Source organism: Rhinatrema bivittatum, chromosome 1, assembly GCF_901001135.1.
Source record: "Rhinatrema bivittatum chromosome 1, aRhiBiv1.1, whole genome shotgun sequence".
In the NCBI taxonomy this organism is placed as follows: Eukaryota; Metazoa; Chordata; class Amphibia; order Gymnophiona; family Rhinatrematidae; genus Rhinatrema; species Rhinatrema bivittatum.
The window spans coordinates 144,532,313-144,554,526 of NC_042615.1; the positions used below are offsets into that span (position 1 = coordinate 144,532,313).

Consider the following 22,214-nt stretch of genomic DNA (forward strand, 5'->3'; position numbering starts at 1 on the left):
GCATCTTTAAGAATTATGATGTCAGCGGTCTCCACCAAGCACCTCTTTTGGTTAAGGACTTGGTCGGTGGATGTCTGGTCTAAGTCTAGGTTGAGAGTATTACCTTTCAAGGGAAAACTTCTATTTGGTAAAGACTTGGAGGAACTGGTAAAGCATCTGGGAGAGAATAAAGGACATAGAATGCCAGAGGATAAGCCAAAAGGGGAAAGGGGTCCTTTCCTATGCGTTCCCGATTTCAAGCTAATAGATTACGCAAAATAGGGCTCCTGTGAGTGGCCAGAGACAAGGGACTCGGAAACAGCAGTCCTGAGCCATTCCTTTTGTGGAGAAAGGAAACCAAACCGGGACGGCCATGGCCAGGGCTCTAGTGGAGCTAAGTCCTCGCAATGAAGTGAGGTCCATTCACGCCTCTATCCCACCTATCGGATCGTCTGATGCTTTTTTTTATCAGAATGGGCCAAGATCATGATGGACCAGTGGGTCCTGAGTGTGATAAGAGATGGTTACGCTTTAGAGTTTGCTAGTCCGCTAAGAGATTTATTTATGGTCCTCCCTTTCCATCCCATTCCCAAAAGGCAGATGGTCCAAGGGACCATGGATCATTTGCAGAGGTTGGGAGACCATAGTTTCCTTACCAGTAGGGGAACAGAGAACAGGAAAATATTCTATTTATTTCATGGTACCTAAAAAGGAAGGGACCTTCCATCCAATTTTAGATTTAATAAAGATAATTGTGGCTCTCAAGATTTCTCATTTTTGAATAGAAAATCTGCGCTCGGTCATTGCAGCAGTGCGCAAAGGAGAGTTGCTGGCTTCACTGGATTTGACCGAGGTATTACTTACACATAGCAATCCACCCGTATCAGCAATGATTCCTGAGGTTCATGATCCTCGGGAGGAATTTTCAGTTTTGTGCCCTTCCTTTTGGATTGGCCATGGCTCTGCATAGCTTCACCAAGGTGATGGTGACGGTGGCCCTCAGGAAGGAGGGCGTATTAGTGCACCCGTATCTGGATGACTGGCTCATTCAGGCAAAGTTGGAAGTCCTTTGCCAGCAGGCAGTGTCTCAGATTCTGCAGAAGTTGACATCCCTGGGCTGGGTGATGAATCTAGTAAAGAGTCATCTCACTCCTTCTCAAGTTTTGGATTTCTTGGGGGCATGCTTCGATACCAGGGCAGGGAAGGTGTTCCTCACCAGGGATCGCATGTGCAAACTACAGGCACACTTGGTGGTCTGTTAGAGGTTACAGTGCCCAGGATCTGGAATTACCTTCAGGTTTTAGGCTCTATGGCATCTACCTTACAGTTGGTCCCTTGGGCACATATGCGGCCTCTGCAGAGGTCTCTTCTTTCCCAATGCAATCGTTGTCGGAACAGTTTCATCTTCTGCTACCACTCGAGGGGTGCGCCAGGTCGACTTTTATGGTGGCATGGTCGGGTCCATCTGAGTTGGGTAGATTTGGGTATATTTGGAGGTTCCGAATTTGGTGATAGTTACCACTGATGCATGTCTCACCGAATATGGAACAGTGTGCCAGTATCAGTCAGCCCATGGTCAAAGGATGAGGCATTGTGGTCTATCAATCAGAGACAAGGGCGGTACGTTTCGCGTTACATGCCTTTCTGCCTCTGTTACGTGGTCAACTGGTGCGAATCCTGTCTGACAAAGCGTCGACGGTAGCTTACATCATTCGACAAGGAGGAACAAAAAGTCGAGTGGTAGCTCAGGAAGCCCAGGAGTTGCTTCACGGAGTTGGACAGCATCTGGCATTGCTAGTGGCATCCCACATAGCCGGGGTGAAAAACATTCAAGCAGATTTTCTTAGCTGGCAACGGCTGGACCCCAGAGAGTGGGAGCTGTCAGAGGAGGCAATGTGTCTCATTTGTCGCAGATGGGGTGTTAGCCACATGGACTTAATGTTGTGTCAGCTAAATGCCAAGGCACCTCATTTCTGTAGTCCCAGACAGGAACATGGAGCAGAAGGAGTGGATGCCCTGGTTCTACCTTGGCTCGGGAGATTCTTCTTTACGTGTTCCCCCCTGTGGCTGCTGATGGGAAGAGTTCCATGGCGGATAGGAAATCATCCAGGAGAGGTGATTCTAGAGGCACTGGAGTGGCCAAGGCAACTGTGGTATGTGGACCTGATCAATCTAGTAGTCATCTACTGAAGTTTCTTTGTCAGGATCCAGTATTTTCGGATCAGGTGGCTCGCCTTTTTCTCACGGCTTGGCTTTTAAGAGGAAGTGTTTAAGGTGGAAAGGAAATTTGGAGCATGTCATTTCCACCTTATTGCAGGCAAGAAAACAGTCTACTTTCTTTAGCCTATGTAAGGATTTGGAAGGTTTTTGAGGCTTGGTGTACAATTCAGGGAGTGAAACCTACTCAGGCATTGGCTGCATACATTTTAACCTTTTTGCAAAGAGGACTGGTGAAAGTGCAAGTAGCAGTTTTGGGCTGTCTTTGGGGCAAGGCGCAAGGAGATTTCCCTAGCCATACAACTGGATGTGGTGCAGTTTCTCCAGGGGCGAAGTATTTGCATCTTCCGTTGCAGAAAATAAGTCCTTCCTGGAATCTTGACCTGGCCCTGAGAGGTATGTGTGTGGCTTCTTTTGAACCCCTAAAGAAGGCAGCTATGAAGGTTCTCACTCCTCGACACACATTCTCTCTCACCGGCATGCCGCGGGACCAGTGCTGTTCGTGGTGAAGATGAAGGCCCGGCGCGCTGTTCGTGGCACACGGTGGCCTTCCATTTTCGCCTTTAGCAGAAAATAGCAGCGGAGACCCCGGCATGCCGCGGAGCGTATCCCGCGTCACACACTCCGCAGCGAAGATGAAGGCCCGGGCACGCGGATCGCGGCACACGGGGGCCTTCCCTTTTCTCCGCGAACAGCGCACCGGGCCTTCATCTTCGCCGCGAACGGAGCATGTGCCGCGGGATGCACTCCATTTGCGTCATGCCGGGGTCTCCTCTGCTGTTTTCTGCCTGTCCTGCGATGGCCACTGTCCTTCCGGTTTTGAATAGTCTTCCGGCGAGGGAGGAATTCTGCGCAAAATCTGCATTCCGCAGTAGCGCTGAATTCCCCAGGAGTACCTCTTGAGGCTGGTGTTGTGACATGGCTGCATGCATCCAGGGAGCCACCTGTGCCATCTATCGGCAGGCTGGGGAACATGCACGAGCACTGACAGACGCACTACCAAGCCAGATATATTATGGATGTCATACTTAGAAATATTTGTCTGATTTCACTTATTTTCATTTATCAGCATTTGATGAAAGTTTTTTTGTAGTGGGTTAGTAGCTTATGTAAAGCACATATGCTTAATATGTGATTGTAAAGCATCTTTGAATCCTTTGGTGTGAAGGAAGTACAATAATGTGAAACAGCAGTAGTGTTAGCTACTAATACAGTTTTTGTTAAGAAAAACAGCCAAGTATTTGGGTTTAAATTTTAATTTTAATTTTTTTTAGGCTATGATTGCAATCCATCTACTTGGTTTTCATTCAAGAGCTAGAATTAATGTTAACACGTGTAGATCTAATAATAGATATCTTGCATATTTTTTAATGGTTGCAAATCTTTAAAAGAAATTGAGTATGTTATTTGACATAAACTAGGTTCCATTTTTCAGCTTTGTTTCCCTTTAACTATGGTTTGTTTTTTTTTAATATAAGGACCCTTTAGCATTTAACAGTAAAACTGCTGAAAAATAGGAATTGATTTCCATCAATTAATGCCTGTTTAAATATTGTGTTATTGCTTGATCAATAGGTAGCCCTTGACTGGGTGGAAGTGTTTACATTGCCTCCGTTTAAACCCATGCAGATACTACATGCTGCTGTGACCTTGAGCATGGGGAGGCCAGATTTTTTTTTTTTTTATAACAAACTCACTAATTTCAATCTGTGGGGATGGAAGAGGCCTGATTATTGAATTAAATATTAGTCTTGTAAGCCTCAGCATTAAAGATGAGAGAGCCTGAAATGACCTACCAGTGGAAATGGTGGAGGGCAGCCTTTTTAGAGGATTTTGGGCATGCTTGGGATAAATATGGATGGTAGAGAAAAAAGGTTGAGAGACTGGGTAAAAGGATGGATGGGACAAGGGAGGGGTTTGTGGGGGTTTGTGTTGGGTTTCATATGCTCATCTGGCCAAAAAGGAAGTGTCTCAACTGGACAGACTTGATGGGCCAAATTTGTCTTTATCTACTGTCATCCAGAATCTTACTGTTTTAAGTCAGCAGCACTGTTGATCTTCCCAGCCAGCAAAGTAAATCATTGACCAGAATATTTTTCCACTGTATAAAAAAATATTTAATCGATGATGAATTCTCCCTTAGACAAAATGTTACTAGAGCTCATTGGCGTCTGTGTTTCTTTTGAATCAGAGGTGAGCCAAAGAATTCAAACAGCACACCCTGCTGGGAGACAAGTGATGCTGCACTATTTGCTGCCTTGGATGAATAACATAGAGTTAGTAGATTTGAAACCTTTACCAACAGTACGACGGCATGATGATGAGGAGGAAGACTCCTTGAAAGACCGGGAATTGATGGTGAATAGTAGGCGCTGGTTGAAAGGTGAAGGCTGGGGTTCTCCTCAAGCCACTGCTATGGTTCTGAACAATCTAATGTTCATGACAGCGAAGGTAAGAAAAGAATAAGCTTTGTTCCTGTTGGTATCAGCAGGCAATGAACTTAACAAAATAAAATATGGTCTTTACTTGATCCACAAATATGCTAATTCTAAAGGGAGCTTTTGATATCATTTATAACCACTTAGTAGAAGAAAAACGAGAGACCTCTGAAGTCCTTGTAGCTGCTACTTTTATGTATTATTTTATCTCTTAACAAAAATAAGTTCTGAGTAGAGCTTTTGTCATGATTTTGATACAGTTTAATCACAATTAAATATTAAGCCTATCATGCTAGCAAATATGGCGTAATTTTGTTTTTCTGCTTAAGTTCATATTTTCATAAAGTTGTCCGATGCTGTAAAATTATGATAAATTGAAAAAAGGAATCACTACATTAGTTATCTTTTTAACAGCAACATAAGCAAAGGATAAATTTAAATAATTAGAAATGAATTTTCAACTTAGCATATTACTTCTAATTAAAAATCTTCCCTCACCCAAAAAGAGAAGTATTGAATTTATATTATACAAGACAATTTGACAAATTAGGCTTTTTGTAAAGTTTTTTGAGGTTTAAGAAAGTTTTTATGAAAATTTGTTACTGCAGTTATAAAACATATAGCAAATGCTGAGTGGAAAACCAGCACTAGGTTGATAACTCCAGTATGCAAAAAAAAATAAAATAAAATGCATTTCTATCATAGGAAACAGCATTAATTACTATTCTTAGGGATCTTCGTTTTCAGTTTTTAGTTTTTCTTCCAGAAATTCAGTGTTTATTGCAACAAGAACAAAAATATTTACCCAGAAAAATTATGCATCATTTTTTCCCACCAATGTCGCCTGTTTTTTTTCATTATAAATAAACACTGATAAATTTCCAGGACAAAAAAAACCAGAAAATGTAAGTCTCTAACTCGCTTATGCAGAAGTGGAAATCTTCCCTTGAACAAAGCTGAATCTTTGGATATTTTTTGAAAAGTATATTAATAGTAAAGTCTAGGTTAGCCTATAAGATGAGAATCTGTTTAATACCCAGATTTCATGATGCTGCCTGTATGGCCTGATAAATAGGGAGATAAGAAATGTAGAAATGACGGCAGAAAAGGACCAAATGGTCCATCTAGTCTAACAGCAAGCATATGGTAATATTTGCTGCGCCATGCAGGTTACCCCCATACTTAGCAGTTAAAGGTCAGGACCCTTGGTCTGAATCCAATTCCCCGTTACCTCTTGCCATTGAAGGAGAGAACAATGTTGGAGTTGCATGAGTTGGTTAAGGGTAGTAACAGCCACATCAGCTAGTTATCCCCAAGCTTATTTACTGGCCTGTAGTTTGTACACTCTTGAAATATCTTGAGGGGATGAACAAAATTGGATACATCCGTTAATAATTATAGGTAAGGCTTCTGATTTTAGATTTTCACCTATAAAATACCCCTGTTGCAAACAAAATATGTAAATAAAATAAGCGAGTGTTAGATAAATACTGGAAAAATACCACTTTTCCTAGTATTCTCTCACCCCTCCCTTGTGTGCCAGTGTCCTTCACTCTATCTTTGTATCTGTTCTGTGCTGACTCATCAGCTACACAAATGTATTTAGCTCAACTGGAAAAGATACCCAGCAAAACATGTACCATGAAAACACCACTAAATACAGGGTTTTTTATATTTTCAAACAACCCTTAATTAGCTGGAAAATAAAACACCTAAATTTACAATTATATACATTTAAGAATAGAAGCCTAATTATAATAACAATAATAGTGCAGCAGCTTCTAAAATTTATGTGGTGATTTAAGAATATTCGGTTGATCTGGAATAAAATTATCTTGATAAAGTTATTTGTTTTTGTTGCATGCATTTAAATGTCAGTACACTGATTGATACTTATATTTTCTAGTATGGGGATGAGTTGGCATGGTCAGAAATTGAGAATGTCTGGACTACACTTGCAGATAGCTGGCCAAAGAATTTGAAAATAATTTTGCACTTTTTGATCAGCATTTGTGGAGTGAATAGTGAACCCACCCTCTTGCCTTATGTGAGTATGTAATAGTAACTTTTTCTTCACAGAAACCCTTTGTTTTAATGTTTTATTTATACCATATGCCTAAGACATTCAGATATTCAGAGTTACATAGTGCTTTGCAAGTTTTCACATTCTCTTGACTAAAAACTACAAATCAAAATGCAATAAAGTTGGAGTTTGTGTCACTGTTCTGCACAACATACTCTATGCTTTCATCATAAAAAAAACCCAATTATAGAAATATTCCAAAGTAATTAGAAATTAAAAAAAATTCTTGATTGTATGTCTTTACCTCCTTTTTAGCAGTAAACCCAAATTGGCTCCAATTCAATAAATTGCCTTAACAATGCCCATAACAAGTTAAATAAAGCTCACATGTGTCCATTCACACTAGTTCAGCTGATTTGAATGTTTCTGGTTAAAGAATAGAGTTTTATGGAGTAAATTTTGAAGCAAAGTTTGAAACATGCTGAACAAGGAACTAATGAAAGAAAAAATAACATTATTTATTTATTGGAAGCTTTTTTATACCGACGTTTGTTTGCACATCACATTGGTTTACATGGAACAGGTAGCAAAAATAACATAAAACTATTACATGGAACAAGTAGTAAAAAACATTAAACATGCAAGGGAAAAAGGAAAAAACATCTCGAGTCCATCAAGGGGGTTTACAAAATTCAACAGAGTTATTAATTAAACTTGGATTGAAAAAGCAAGAGGGGGGGGAAAAAGAAAATACAAGCAAACAGGGTGTAATGAGCAGTTAAAAGGATTTGTACAGGAGGATTGTATGAGATACAAGGGAAAGGACGGTGGAGGGGTGGAGGCAGAGTGTTGTGTCCATCGATACCCGACACCCTCTCTCCGCCCTCCTTACCTCTTTGGCGACTCCTCTTCACCCGCGGGAAGATTGGTTGCCGCGGCGTCCTTCTGCTGAAGTCCTCTGGCGTCCCCGGACCAGCTAGACTCTGCAACCTGCCATGTTTCCTGGAGTCCTAGGGGCGCGCGCGTGGCCCCGACTGAAGTACTGGCGATGGCGCGAACCTCAGGGGCGATCCCTTGAGATGACGTCACCCGCGACGGATATATTAGGTCTTAGAATTTGCTAACAGATTGAGTTAGCAAGGGTTACTCTACCTAAGCTACTCTGCCTCCTCGGACTTACCAGGGGTACCCGCTCCTCGGGGGCCTCGCTCTCTCCTTTGTTTTTCAGGTGACAGTCTGGAACCAGGTACTCGCTCCTCGAGGGCCTATAGATTCCAGCTCCTGGTCTTCTATGAGACATTGTGATTGTGTGAGTGTTACCATCAGGTTCGGTACTTGAACTCTGCATACCCTGCCTACTCACTATATTTCAGTTTCTCTCTAGCCCAGCCTCCAGGGATCGTTGTTCCAGTATCTGAGGGACTACAGCCCAGCCGGGCATTCCAGCTCACTACTGCCACCTCTGGTGGTTCAGTATACTGTCTAATAAAAGAACTAGTGTGTGTCTGTCTCCATATTCTGAACCTGTCCGGTAGTCCCTCTGGGGATCTCCCCTCCAGGGGCGTGGTCATCTGCCACTGGTCCAGGGATCCACCCACAACTCTCCTAAATAACAGACTGCTAACTCTTAACAGACTGCTAACTCCTAACACAGAGTTGTGTAAAGGCCTGTTTGAAGAGCTAGGTTTTTAGGTTTTTGTTTTTTTTTATTTCTGTGTGCAGGGTTCCAGATGAAGGTCAGGGGGCATAGAGTTCCAGATAGAGGATCCTGCAATAGAGAGCGCTCGTTCTCTCGTGGTGGTGAGATGGGTGAGTTTAGGAGAGGGTATGTGTAAAGTTCCAATGTAGGCAGATCTGGTTGGTCTGTTCGAGGTATGGTAGTGTAGGGAGTCGTTTAGCCAGTGTTCGTTTTGGTTGTGGAGTGTCTTGTGAATAATTGCAAGGCTCTTATAGAGAATTCTGAAAGAGATAGGGAGCCAGTGGAGGTCTCTTAAGAAAGGTATGATATGATCCTTTCTGCGAGTGTTAATGAGGACTCCAGCAGCATTTTGTAACATTTGGAGGGGTTTGATGGTAGCTGAGGGAAGGCCTAGAAGAAGGGTGTTACAGTAATCAATTTTGGAGAATATAATGGCCTGAAGGACGGTACGGAAGTCATTATTTATTTTATTTATTTAACATGTTTTGTATACCGACATTCGGTTTCGCCATCATAACGGTTTACAGTAATCATAATAAAGATTAAGATGAACATTAAGATGAAGAAGGGGTCTTAGTTTTTTATAGAACATGTAGTTTGTAGTAACTTTTTTTCATCGTAGAGTTAATGAATTTTTTTAGGTGGGGGAAGGCTATAAGAAAATTTCAGTGCCTTTGAATATCCCTTGGGGCGATGTCTGGTCCATCATTGTAAAATGGAAGTAGTTTGTCATTACCAAGACATTGGCACATTAAGGCATCCCTCCAAAGTCAGCAGTCATGGTTTAAGGAAACTGCTTCAGACGGTCACTGTGAAATCTAAGACTACTTCAAAAGAACTACAGAGGCCTCTGGCTGAAACTGGAGAAAATGTTGACTATTCAATAATTTCAAGATTACTCCATAAACCTAGCCTTTATGGGAGGGTGGCAAGGAAAAAGCCATTGCTGAACATAAGAAATTGCCATGCTGGGTCAGACCAAGTGTCCATCAAGCTCAGCATCCTGTTTCTAACAGAGGCCAAACCAGGCCACAAGAACCTGGCAATTACCCAAACACTAAGAAGATCCCATGCTACTGATGCAGTTAATAGCAGTGGCTATTCCCTAAGTAAACTTGATTAATAGTCGTTAATGGACTTCTCCTCCAAGAACTTATCCAAACCTTTTTTGAACCCAGCAACACTAACTGCACTAACCACATCCTCTGGCAACAAATTCCAGAGCTTTATTGAGCGTTGAGTGAAAAAGAATTTTCTCCGATTAGTCTTAAAGGTGTTACTTGCTAACTTCATGGAATGCCCCCTAGTCCTTCTATTATTCGAAAGTGTAAATAACCGATTCACATCTACTCATTCAAGACCTCTCATGATCTTAAAGACCTCTATCATATCCCCCTCAGCCGTCTCTTCTCCAAGCTGAATAGCCCTAACCTCTTCAGCCTTTCCTCAAAGGGGAGCTGTTCCATCCCCTTTATCATTTTGGTTGCCCTTCTCTGTACCTTCTCAATCGCAACTATATCTTTTTTGAGATGCAGCAACCAGAATTGTACACAGAATTCAAGGTGCGGTCTCACCATGAAAAAAAAGCCTTATGATGTGCTCCATAGTGTTTGTAAAGAAACACTTAGAGGTAGATTTTAAAAGGCCTGCGCATGACTCGGACAAACGCAGGCTGCGCGGATTTTATAAGGCCCACGGCCACATGCATATCTCCCGGAATGTGGATAAAAAGGTTTTGCCAAAAAAGGAGCGAGGCGTGGACAGGCTTAGGACTGCACCATACAGTCAGTTACGCCGGGATCCAACAACTGCATAACTTGCTTCTGCTATGGACTGCGTTTAAATAGGTAAATTTAAAAAAAAAAAGGGTGGTCAGCAGGGTTTTAAAGATCGGGGTTAGTAGAGTAAAAGGCAGGCTAGTTAGAGGGTTTAGGAAGGCCTCTCTTTTACTGGGGCGAACCGGGAAATAGTCCTAATGCGTTGCCATGCGCATCTACTAAAATCCCCCCTTACACGTTCGAGATGGCATGCACATGCACACATCAATATAACATTGTGTGCGCATGTACGTACGGGTAGCTGATTTTATAACACGTGCGCATTATAAAATCGGTGCGTCCATGTATGCACGTGTCCCTTTGATAGATAGCGCTTTAGGGGATACTGTGCATATGTGGGAAAAGGTTTTGGAGTCTGATAAAACCAAAGTGGAACTTTTTAGTGTCTATACTAAGCCGTATATGTGTGACAAAACAAACACTGCACATAACCCTGCTAACACCATCCCTGCAGTAAAGCAAGGTAGTGGCAGCATTATGTTATGAGGAACAGGGGGCTTGTGAAGACTGAGGGAAGGATGAATGGTGCAAAATACTGGCAGATCCTGAGGAGAACCTGTTCCAGTCTGCCATAGATCTGGGACTGGAGACAACATTCACCTTTCATCAAGGCAATGATCCTAAGTGCACTGGAAAAGCAACAATTGAGTGGCGGAGTAAAAAGAGCATGAATGTCCTCAAGTGGCCTAGTCAATACCCAAACCAAAATCCAATAGAAAATTGGTTGTAAGACTTGGATTGCAGTCAGCTTGAAAGAGCTTGAACTCTTTTGCCAAGAAAAATAGCAAAAATTGCATATTCCCACTGTGCAAAGTTGGTAAACATATTCTAAATAACTCATAGCTGTTTTTGCTGCTAAAGGGACTTCCACTACGTATGGATTAAAGGCACTATGAACAAAATTTGGTAATAAGGTGTACTATAAATTACTGTAAATAAGATTTCTGAAGTCTTATGCAGTCAAGATTGTAATTGTTCTTTCACGATGAAATTGTAAATTATAGAGATCAGTGAAACAAACTCTTACTTTAATGCATTATGATTTGTATTTTTTAGATGACAAAATGTGAATAAATATATAATATGAAGATTTTTGCAAGGCACTGAAGCCGGATAAGGTATCCATCTGCTTGTGCCTAAGAGCAGTCCTAAAGCTATCTGGGATATGAACTATGGTCCACAGTTTTGTGTAATTCTTTTAGGGGGGGGGGGCGGGTGCTATGTCCTATATTGTTAGCGATTTTGGAGAATGGGGATCGGGCCTGCTGGCCCAGAAGGATTTGGGGTTTTTCTTTTAAATTTTATTTATTTATTTATTTATTTATTTATTTTTGCTACTTAGGCTATATTTTGAATATAGCCTGTTAAGGTAAAATTGTCCAGGTACAGGTGCCTGGATCCTCCTCGATCCCAATCTCAGTATGAAACCTCACATCAATTCCATCCTCAAAGCCGGTTTCTTCAAACTCAATGTTCTAAAGAAACTCAGACCCCTGCTCTACACCCATGACCTCCGTACAGTGATTCAAGCCACCCTCACCTCCAAACTTGATTACTGTAATGCCCTCCTCTTAGGGCTCCCCCTATCTTCGATAAAACCCCTCCAACTATTGCAAAATGCTACTGCAAGACTCATCACGAACACACGCAAACACGACCATATTACCCCCATCCTTAAGGACTTACATTGGCTCCCCATCCTGTCCCGCATACACTACAAAACTTTGACCATAATACACGTCCATCCACACCCACAACTCAAACTGGCTCGACCTCCCATTCACCGCCTCCTTATCCACCCGAGCCACCAGATCCACCAACAAAGGCACCCTACATGTTCAATCCTTGAAAACAGCTCATCTCTCCTCCACCCGCGACCGTGCCATCTCTATTGCCGGTCCAGCCCTCTGGAACTCCCTACCTGTCCACATGCGCCTTGAACCCTGTGCAATCAAATTCAAAAAGAAACTAAAAACACTTCTGTTCAACCATGCCTACACAGAATAGCTTTCCCTCCCCCTCCGTAGCCCACCCCCCCCCCCTCCAGGTGACCGCCCTCTCCTTATATTAAGGAGACATTCAATGTAAATTGTAAATTGTTAATTGTTATTCTCTCGTTATGACCTTCTTGTTTTCTATCCTTCATTCTGCCTATTGGTTATCCCCGCGCCCAGTTACTCTCCCTGTTGAAATGTACTTTCCAACCTTGCAGTTATTATGTGAACCGGTATGATGTCCCCACAAATACCGGTATATAAAAGTTTCTAAATAAATAAATAAATAACCAGTTATATTCATATATAGGCTGTTAGGTTTAAAAGTTATGTTGGTATATGTTATCCCATAGAATTTCCATGACAAGTTATTCAGCTAATTTTAACCAGCACTTACCAGCTTAGGGGTAGATATTTAAACATATGCGCGCGCGTCCATGTGCGCACGATTTTGTGCATGCCAGCGGGCGCATGTTATAAAATTCGGGGCGGCGCGCACAAGGGGAGGTGGAATACTGCAGTTTTCGTGCAGCGATGCAGCGCGGCCTTCCCCAATTAAGGAGCGGACTAGGAGGGAACTTCCCTACCTCCTACCCTAACCTCCTTCCCCTTTCCCCCCTCTCCTTCCCTCCTCCTATCCCTATCCTATCTACCCCTGTTTTTTTTTGTTTTTTTTTAATTTTACCTGTTGCTCCTCCAAAGGAGCAGTAGCAAGTTTCCGGCGCGTGCTTCCCTGGCACAGCAGCAAATGGCCACTGTACCAATGCCTCAAGCCCTGCCCCTTTTCTTCGGCCCGGCTCTTGTGCACGTAACAAGGGGTTATGCACGTGGCCGGGACCCTTCTAAAATGCGCATGCAAGTCCCGGCTGTACGCGTAATCCCTATATTTTACGCGCTTGGGTGATTTAAAATTTGCCCATTTCTGAATATGTGCCCATAGCTCTGACAGATACCAATACTCTGTATTCTTTTATTCACTTCACTTCACTTCGAGGTGAAGCAGTCAATCCCCATGCAGAACTCAATACTGTATAAGAATTTGCTGTTTCCTTTTCAGTGATTTAGCACAAGAAGTTTTTTGATATGGGAGAAGGGGTCACAGGTGCAAAGCCTGCTACATTTTATTTTATCTTGGAGGGATATTGGGAACCTGGCCCACTGTTTTTGTTTTTTTTTTTAAGTCATCCAAATCGCTTTAGGACAGCAACTTGTCTGCCCAGAATTAGAAACATAGAACATAATGAAGCATAAAGACCAAAAGGCCCATCCAGTCTGCCCATTCACATCTCCCTTTCAGCTTTGTAGTAACTTCTCCTCCCTCAAAGATTCTCTGCTTGTCCCATGCTTTCTTAAATTCTGATACTAGTTAACCAGATAACTTTGTCTTGCTATTGCTGACTATCAATGCTAACTGGATAAATTGTAATCATGCCCGCCCCCCTCCATGCTGCCTTACTTGATCTGGCTAAATGTTAGCCAGGTAATGACTTATCCTGCTAAAATTTAGCCAGTGAATGGCTGAGAAATTTTTAAATACCGCATTTGTCTGATTAATCATACTCTTAATTTCCTATTACTTTTACAAATTCTTACATCTTCTGTTTGAATAATTCATTGGAATTACTAATCCTTTATTGAAGTAATTACTAACTTTTTTATAACTTTTATATCTAGTGTTCTCACATTTATATTAATGTTGTTTGAAATTATTATTGCCTATTTACAATGTAATTCAGTGTTATATTTGTAAACCGTTGTGATCTGCCTCTGGAACAACGGTATATAAAAAGTATAAATAATTTTAAAAGTTAGCCGGACTAATGCTTTGAATATCAACCTCTAAAATGCTGTGACCTCTGTTGCCTCCCTGTCTTGAGTCCAGTTCATAACTTTCTGGCTTATATTCAAAATCCATCATGGACTTGCTCTTGCTTATTTCACTGATTGATTTTCTGTTCATTCCAATCCCCTCTGCTGATCTGCTATATTTTATTTTTTGCTTGTTAGCTTCTTTTTTCCAACTCATTGAGAACCGTTCCCAAACTCCACTCACTGCCCTTTATGACTGAATTCCAAAGCTAAGGCAGCCTGCGCTGTGGGCTATAATTTGCAGCTACTTGAGTTTTCCCATTTTTTCAGTCACACTGCTCCCACCCCATTTTGCCTGGCCTCAGTAGCAGCTGTCCTAGGGACTGTGCACTTAAACCAGCCCGAAGGTATTATTATTGAGCTACTCTGAAGGCTGTTTATGTAAGTAGTTCAAGTGAAGAAAAAGGGTAATAAGCTGATAATCCCTCCTTTATTATTGTTCTTTTGTGTTCTCTTTAATATATGTAATGTTCCAGTAAATCCCTGGATCCTTTCATTTCCTTATGACATTGCTAACAGTAAAAAGTAGCTTTTGTTAGAACTATAGTATGGAATTTATTTTTCTGTATCTTTAGCCACAGGGAAATGAGATACAGGAATATATTTGTTGTAAACTTTTCTATTAAAAAAATTATGATAAAAGAACTGCATTCTTTATCTACTGTCAGGTTTCTTTGTTCCTTTCTTTCCAAAGCCCTAGAACAAGAGGTTCATCATTATCTCTTGAACCTTGTCATCCTTCTCTGCTCTTGACCTCTTTCAGTCTGCCTTTTGCCATTTCTTTTCTACTGAATCTGTCCTGCTTCACTTGTTTAATCACCTTTTGAATTCTGGACTTGTTGGTTTATCCCTAGTTTTAGCTGTATTCCTCTCAACTTGTCTGCTGCATTTGAAATCATAGATGATACTGCTCTCTCAGCAAACACTTTCCACCCCCTTAGTGTTTCTGATCTGAATCTGTATAGGTTTTACTTTCAGCATGCTGATCATTCCTTCAAAGCTCAGTTTGTTTTTTTTTTGTTTTTGTTTTTTACTCACTGTTGGTCCCATTATTTTCTCTGTCTTCATGGTCTCAGTTCTCTCATTTCTTCCTCTGGGTGTTCATACCATTGCTTTGCAGGTGACATCTTACTGCACCTTTCCTTTACTTCCTCATCTTTCTGTTCTATCTGTCATCTATCACCTCATAGATGAATTTGAATTTTCTCATGCAGCACATATTCAAAATTAAAATTGTCATTTCCCTGCCAATACTTGTTACCTCATCCACTTCTAGAAGTCTTTTATATTATCTCTTGACCATTCCTTTTTTTGACTCTGCCTGGACTACACTAAATAGACTAACAGTCCAATAGTTTTATTCTATGTATAGGACTTGATGAGTTCATTGTGTAGTTTCTAATGACAGGTAAAGAAGATAGTTGTCTACTTGGGAAGAGATAAAACAATGCAACTATTAGAAGAATTGATTAGTGAGCTACAGCTTACAGATCCAGTCAGCTCTGGAGTCACGCACATGGACAATCCACCTTATTATCGCATCACTTCCAGTTACAAAATCCCTACAGTCACCTCAGGTAAGAGCTCATGTTATTTTGTTATTGTGTATTCACAGATTCTTAAGACTGTTTAAAAAAAACAAAACCCTGCAAAATGCATATTTTATATTTATAATTTTATTTCTCCGTAGACAAGCAGCAACAAAACAGCTACACCGACAGTGGAGCATGCTCTTTCTGAGCTCAAAAGAATAAATAAACCTTTTGAGCATATGCAAGTATTGCGAGCTGCTACCACCATGAAAATCTCCTCTGTTTTGTTCTTTGTTTTAGTGTCAATCAGAGTTTTCAGTTCCCGTCCTGCTGTCCCCGCAGATTCTTTGGGTTGTTAGTTTACTGCATGTTATTTGTTGCTCATCATGTTCATTTTTTCCTCCAAAAAAGAGAGAGTTATTTCTTCAAAGTTTCCTTGCTATTTATGAAAAATCACCAAGAATGGGTAAAAACACTTTGTTTTGTATCCAGTGCCATCATAAAGTGGTGAATAAAGACCTCCATCACCTGTGATTGAGGTTTCTTAGTCCAAAGCACAAATCTGCTTAGTGTGTAGCATGCAGTAAAATGTCCCTACACGCTGTTGTTTTCGATCTATGAAATTAAAATATGAGCTATCTTATCCCTTAGAAAAGGAAAGTTCAGGTACAAAAGACAAGAACCCAAGAAGTCAGAGCCTTCTAGAAAAAGGAAGAGAACTTCCCCTTCTCAACATGCCGAACAGAGGAAGGACAAAAATTATTCCACATAATAATGTTGGGTGCTGCTTGATTGCCTCTAATCGGGCATCCTGTAGCTCGCTATTCGCCCATGTGTGAGGACTACCATCCTGCTTGTCCTGGGAGAAAGCAGAGTTGCTTACCTGTAACAGGTATTCTCCCAGGATAGCAGGATGTTAGTCCTCACGAAACCCACCCACCACCCCATGGAGTTGGGTTCGCTAATGTTTTATTATTTTATTTTTCACTCGTACTTTTGCTACAAACGAGACTGAAGGGGGACCCCTGCTGGATGCAGGGTTAGTGGCATGCAGGGCATGCTCAGTGTGCCAGTCAAAGTTCTAGAAACTTTGACAAAAATGTTCCGTGATAGGGCTCCATTCGATGATACCCATATGTGAGGATTAACATCCTGCTGTCCTGGGAGAACACCTGTTACAGGTAAGCAACTCTGCTTTTTTCTTACTCCTGAGAAATAAAATTTTAGCTAATGATTGTCTGCTAGTAAAGCATTTTATTCCCATTGCTTAGACACTTGAAGAGATCTTTTGTGTACTCAAAATCTCATGTACATTATAAATTGATTCCTGTTTGTGATGTATCATATAAAATATCCTCAAATTGTAAACTGAAGGGGAAAAAAAACCCTTACTGCTGATGAATGTGAGAAGGTGCTTTACAGTACTTACAACCTATACACTACCTTACAACCTGCTTTAATAATGTTGTGCATTGTTTTACTAAAATACAACTATTTAGGGGTTTTGTGTTTTTTGTTTTTTTTAACAAGATTCTAATTTTGTTATCCAAGATTTGTAGCTGGTCGGAATACAAAGTTATATAATAAAGATTTTTCTATTTTTACTAAATATATATTTAAATTTATAGGTACCTCTTCTAGTAGCAATACAATGATAGCACCCACAGATGGCAATCCTGACAGTAAACATCTGAAAGACAGTAATGAAGATAAGTAAGTAATTTAATAGCACTGTAATATAAAACAAAGGCAAGAAAAAATAACTCTGCTTCCAATGCACTAAACTATACACAAGAAAAAGTCCAGGAAAATGTTATAAGAAACAATTATCAACATCACGATGATTTAATAGCACTGAACATATTCTAGATTATCTGCTTTTGAACTCCTTGTGATGCCAAACTGCTGCAAATCCAGTGACAGGCAGGCTGTAACGCTGGCAGCCACCACTTGCTCCCTGTGCTGGCGTCCTTTTCGTGCCACTCCCCCCCCCCCCCCCCCCGTACCTTTTCCCTCCCTCTTGTTACAATTCTGACTCTGTTTCAGTGTGGTCACTTGACAGTTATTGGTATCAAAAGGCCGCAGCTTTATTTCTATTAACATATTCATAAACTTCCTTGGGGCCACCCGAGCCGGTATGCTGTCCGTGACCAAGCCAGGCGTCCTTTAGCCATGGGCCCCCGCCGAGTCCCCGCTCCCAGGCGGGGGTCCCGCCATTGGCGCATTCGGCGCCCCGCCTTTGCGCCTCCCTCTGCGCAGACCGGCTCCCACGCCGTCCGGTGATGCCGCCGGCACCACTTTCAATATATCCCCCGGCCCGCGTAACCGCCATAACACGAGGTAGGGGTACCCTTGCCTCGTGTCCCCCACTCAACTAATTAGCTGCGGCCTGTACCCTGCTTGCATACCCTGCTTCTATGGCATCCTGCAATGCATTATTAAATATATCATATCCAATATCAGACAAATGCACGCCATCCTCTCTGAATAATCCCGGGCACCTGTCCTCCGCCCATTTGTGTCTGATCTGCTGTATCCCTCGTTTTTGTGTCCACAACTCCATTTGTCTGTTGATTTTCTTTCTGCCTCTATTCCATAATTTGGAGTCTTTCCACTTGGGCCTTGGTATGATCTCTGACCATACCACGGTTGTCTCTGGATACAACGCCGCTATGATATTTAGATCGTTTTGTACCTTGTTGATCAGACCCTTGCATGTTATCGTACTCAAGTCATTGCCCCCCAGGTGTATGATCATTACATCTGGAGCCGCCCTGGAATCTGTCAGGCGCCGTAACAAGGGCAATAACTGATCCCACCGCATGCCGGGCTTTCCTGTCCATGCAACGACCCACCCTTGCGTTGCCAGTCCCAGGTGCTGTCCATAAGGTCGCCCGATCGCTCGCTTGGCCGCCCAGCGAATGTACGAGTGACCAACAATCCATGCTATTCGTTGCACTCATTGCTCTGTAAAATATAATCAGAAGATTGGTTAACAGTTTGCAGGAGACGCTCTGTCCAACCGCACATATGCATTGACTGCATTGGACCTCCATCTTCCTATTTTCTTTATTGTTTCTTTTCCCAAACCAGCCTGTGCTGCGCTTGTTGCAGCTCCAATTCTGAAGGAATGTGAACTGAATTTCTTCGCGTCCCACTTTAACTTATTTACCGCCGCTCTCAAGACTGCTGTGAATTGAAATCTCGTCAAGGGAGAGCCATCGCTATGAATCAAGAAGTGTTTTCCGCCTTCTGGTCGTACGGCCAAGTATTCCTTTGCGTTTAAAATGGGGCATGTATTACAACCAACAACCCGTTTTAGCCATAACGTGCTGCCCCTCGCCTGCTGATCCGTCTTAGACCTATGTATTTTTATGCTTAGCGCCCCCCCCTGTGCACTCGACGTTGTTGCGCAGCAGTCCACCCTGTCCGTCGTCCTTCTTGTTGGGGGCCACCAGTTCGCTGATTCGTAGGGCTCCGAAGAAGGCCAGCGCAAATGCGACTCTAAATAGCCTGGTCTCGTATGCAGATGAACAAACCTCGGCCAATGTCCCCCATAGCATTTTTAGCCTGTGATGTGTAATAGGATGTCTCTCGTCCCTGTTCGCGCCGGTCTTCCTTGCCCATCCCGCCAGCATCTTCTTTATAATGAAGTATTTTGTGGGGTCTCCCCACCTGCGTGCCTTAAAGAAGAAAGCTGCTCCTGCCAGGCGCTTGATGATGGCATTTCTGGATGTTCCGCTCTCCATTGACATGTCTATGTATTTGATCATGAGTTCCTCTGTAGCTGGTCCTCGTTTCCACCCATTCTTCTCCAGGAAGCTGGTTACCTCCTCGAAACCTTGGGAATATGACGCCCAGGTTGACGGTGCTACCGATCTTCTGAGTAGTTCTCTCGTTGTTGCCGACCAATTTCCCATAATCGTGTCGGCATTGGGGTCGCTGTTGTCTCTGCCGTGGGTACCTGCTTATGAAATAGATGCCATTTAGCACGAGATAAAGCGTCAGCCGCACCATTCAAGACCCCTGGGACGTGTTTTGCTCTAATGGTTATGTTGTGGCGTAATGCCTCCAACACTATCTCCCTCAGCAGGTTGACTACCATTGGGCACTTTGCTGACTGAGCGTTCAGAACGTGCACAACCGCTTGGTTGTCCCACCAGAATATAATGTGTCTATTTTGTAGTTTCGCGCTCCACAATACTAACGTGACCCATATGGGGAACAGCTCGAGGAAGGTTATGTTCTTCGTTATACCCCTCTTTTTCCATTCCTCCGGCCACTGTTCGGCACACCACGCCCCTTGGCATAGTGCTCCAAAACCCCAACCGCCTGAAGCGTCTGTTTGTATGTTCAATTCTGCGCTTGACATTGGCGGGTCTTGTATGACTGCCACACCGTTGAAATTCTTTAGGAAGGAATTCCATATTTCAAAGTCGATCTTATATCTTTCGTTATTCGAAGATAGTGGTGTGGTCTCTTTATCCCTACTGTCGCTGTAGCTAACCTTCGTATGAAAGCTCTGCCCATGGGAATCACCCTACAAGCGAAGTTTAGTGTTCCCAAGATTGCTTGCGCGACCTGGAGCGTTATTTTCTTTGCCTTGCTCGTCTGTTGTAATATGTCGCGCAGCTTTTTTAGTTTTTCCTCCGGTAATCTGGCCATCATTTTTTTCGAATCCAGCTCTATTCCCAAGAATGATAAGATCGTTGTTGGACCCTCTGTTTTGTTGCTGGCCAATGGGACTCCGAATTCCTCTGCCACCTTCTGGAAGTCATCAAGCAGGTTGCCGCATGTGTGAGAATTTTGTGGGCCAATGAATAGAAAATCGTCCAAGTAGTGGATGATGTTTTTGGATTCCGTCCTTGTTGCTACAACCCAGTGCAAAAATGAGCTGAATAGCTCAAAGTATGCGCATGAGACTGAACATCCCATGGGCATGCATTTGTCGAAGTAGTACTGATTGCGGAATGTAAATCCCAACAACGGGAAGCTATCCGGGTGCACTGGGAGTAACCTGAATGCGGACTCTATATCTGCTTTTGCCATCCTGGCCCCTTTTCCGCAGGTACGCAACATCGACACCGCCGTATCGAATGATGCGTACTGCACTGAACATTCCTCCGGGGGGAGGTGATTGTTTACTGACCGGCCCGGTGGGAATGACAAATTCTGTATAAGTCGGAACTTTCCTTTTTCCTTCTTGGGAATTACTGCTAATGGTGATATGAACATGCGCTGGTAAGGTTGTTGCGTGAATGGACCCGCTATCCTTCCAAGTGCTAGTTCCGTTTCCAACTTCTCATGTACTATGTCCTCGTATCTCGTTGTTGATGGGGCATTGGCTGTGTTAGTTGTTTGCATTTGTCCTTGAAAAGGGATGCTGAACCCTTCCTTGAATCCTTGCCTTATCCTTTCTGCTTTTTCTTTGTTTGGGTACAAGTCTAGCCATGGTTCCATAGCCTCCAGTTGAACTGGTGAAGGAGCTTTTCCGAACTGCAGGTTCTCAGTTTGCTTTAGCCTTACTCCCTTCCGTTGCCCGTCTTGGGCATTTCGTCATTGGGTGTGGGGCAGCGCAATTAGTGCAAACGTGTTTAAATTTGCAATCTTGAAATGAGCATACTGCTTTGTTGAATCGCCAACAGGTGTTATCCTGAGTCTCTGCCTGTCTTGTGGTCTGCCTATACAGTGATGTCCTTCTTGCGCTCTTTGCTCTCATTCCTTGGTCTGATGACTTGCGCGTCATGTGTTCTATCCAGAGGCTGACGTCCTGCGTTCCCCAAGTCATGTACTGGTTCTCCTCCATCTTGTCACGGAACTTCTCGTCATAGTTCAACCATGACCAGCCCTCGTGTTGTTGGTAAGCTCTCATGATGTTGACCGCGTAGGTCAGCATGGGTCCGTATTGCGACGGGTCCTTCCGCCCTACGACGCTGGTCATATATAAGAATGCCTTCGTCCAATTGATTATGTTCTTGGGTATTCTGATTTCTTTGTCTTTTATTGTGGTTGAGTCTTTCGACTTCTTTCGCTCGCCCGATTTTCGTCGCCCGTGCAGAATGCTAAATATATCAATATACTTTCTTCTGCATATTTTCTTCCTCAGTTGTTTGGGAACTTCTTCCCACAGCTCCGATAAAGTTGTGAGCGCCGGTGGCCCCCTTGTCACTTTATCTATTGTTTTGTTCGGTGCGTTCTGTTCGCTATCGGAACTAGAGTCTGAATCTGATGAGCCTGTGGAGCTATCGGAGCTGGTGCTTGCCCTACGCCTGCGCTTCGCCTTGCGCTTCTTTTTGCTGACCTGGTCACTTGCAGTTCCCGTGTGCCCCGCCCCTGAAGGCATCAGCTTTTGCCCATTGTCCCCCTCTTTGTGCCCGCACTCATCCGCACTGCCGTGTTCAGCCTGTGCTTGCTGTGCCGCTTGACTAGTGGATGGTTGTTCCACCTCGCGTTGCTGTTCCTGGGCCCCACTCCAAAAGGTCTGCCCCTCTGAACGTACTGCGTCCACAGGATGCATTGGTGTATCCACTCTTACTGCGCTGTCACCCGTGTTTCTGACAGACCACGTATCTTGCTCGCCTTCTTGATAATGTGATGGCCCAGGTGGTGGCGCCGATCAAGGTCC

At 43.0% G+C, this 22,214-nt stretch overlaps 1 protein-coding gene across 11 annotated transcripts in view; it reads left to right on the forward strand.

The window, feature by feature from the left end:
• FRYL (FRY like transcription coactivator) overlaps nt 1-22,214 on the forward strand; it is a 978,233-nt gene that overhangs the window by 718,839 nt on the left and 237,180 nt on the right. For all 11 annotated transcript variants that reach the window (XM_029588005.1, XM_029588013.1, XM_029587996.1 and 8 more), the window contains 4 exons: nt 4,388-4,647; nt 6,541-6,681; nt 15,466-15,634; nt 17,218-17,302. In XM_029588005.1, the coding sequence (XP_029443865.1) occupies nt 4,388-4,647; nt 6,541-6,681; nt 15,466-15,634; nt 17,218-17,302 (655 nt within the window). The remainder of the gene's footprint in view (nt 1-4,387; nt 4,648-6,540; nt 6,682-15,465; nt 15,635-17,217; nt 17,303-22,214) is intronic.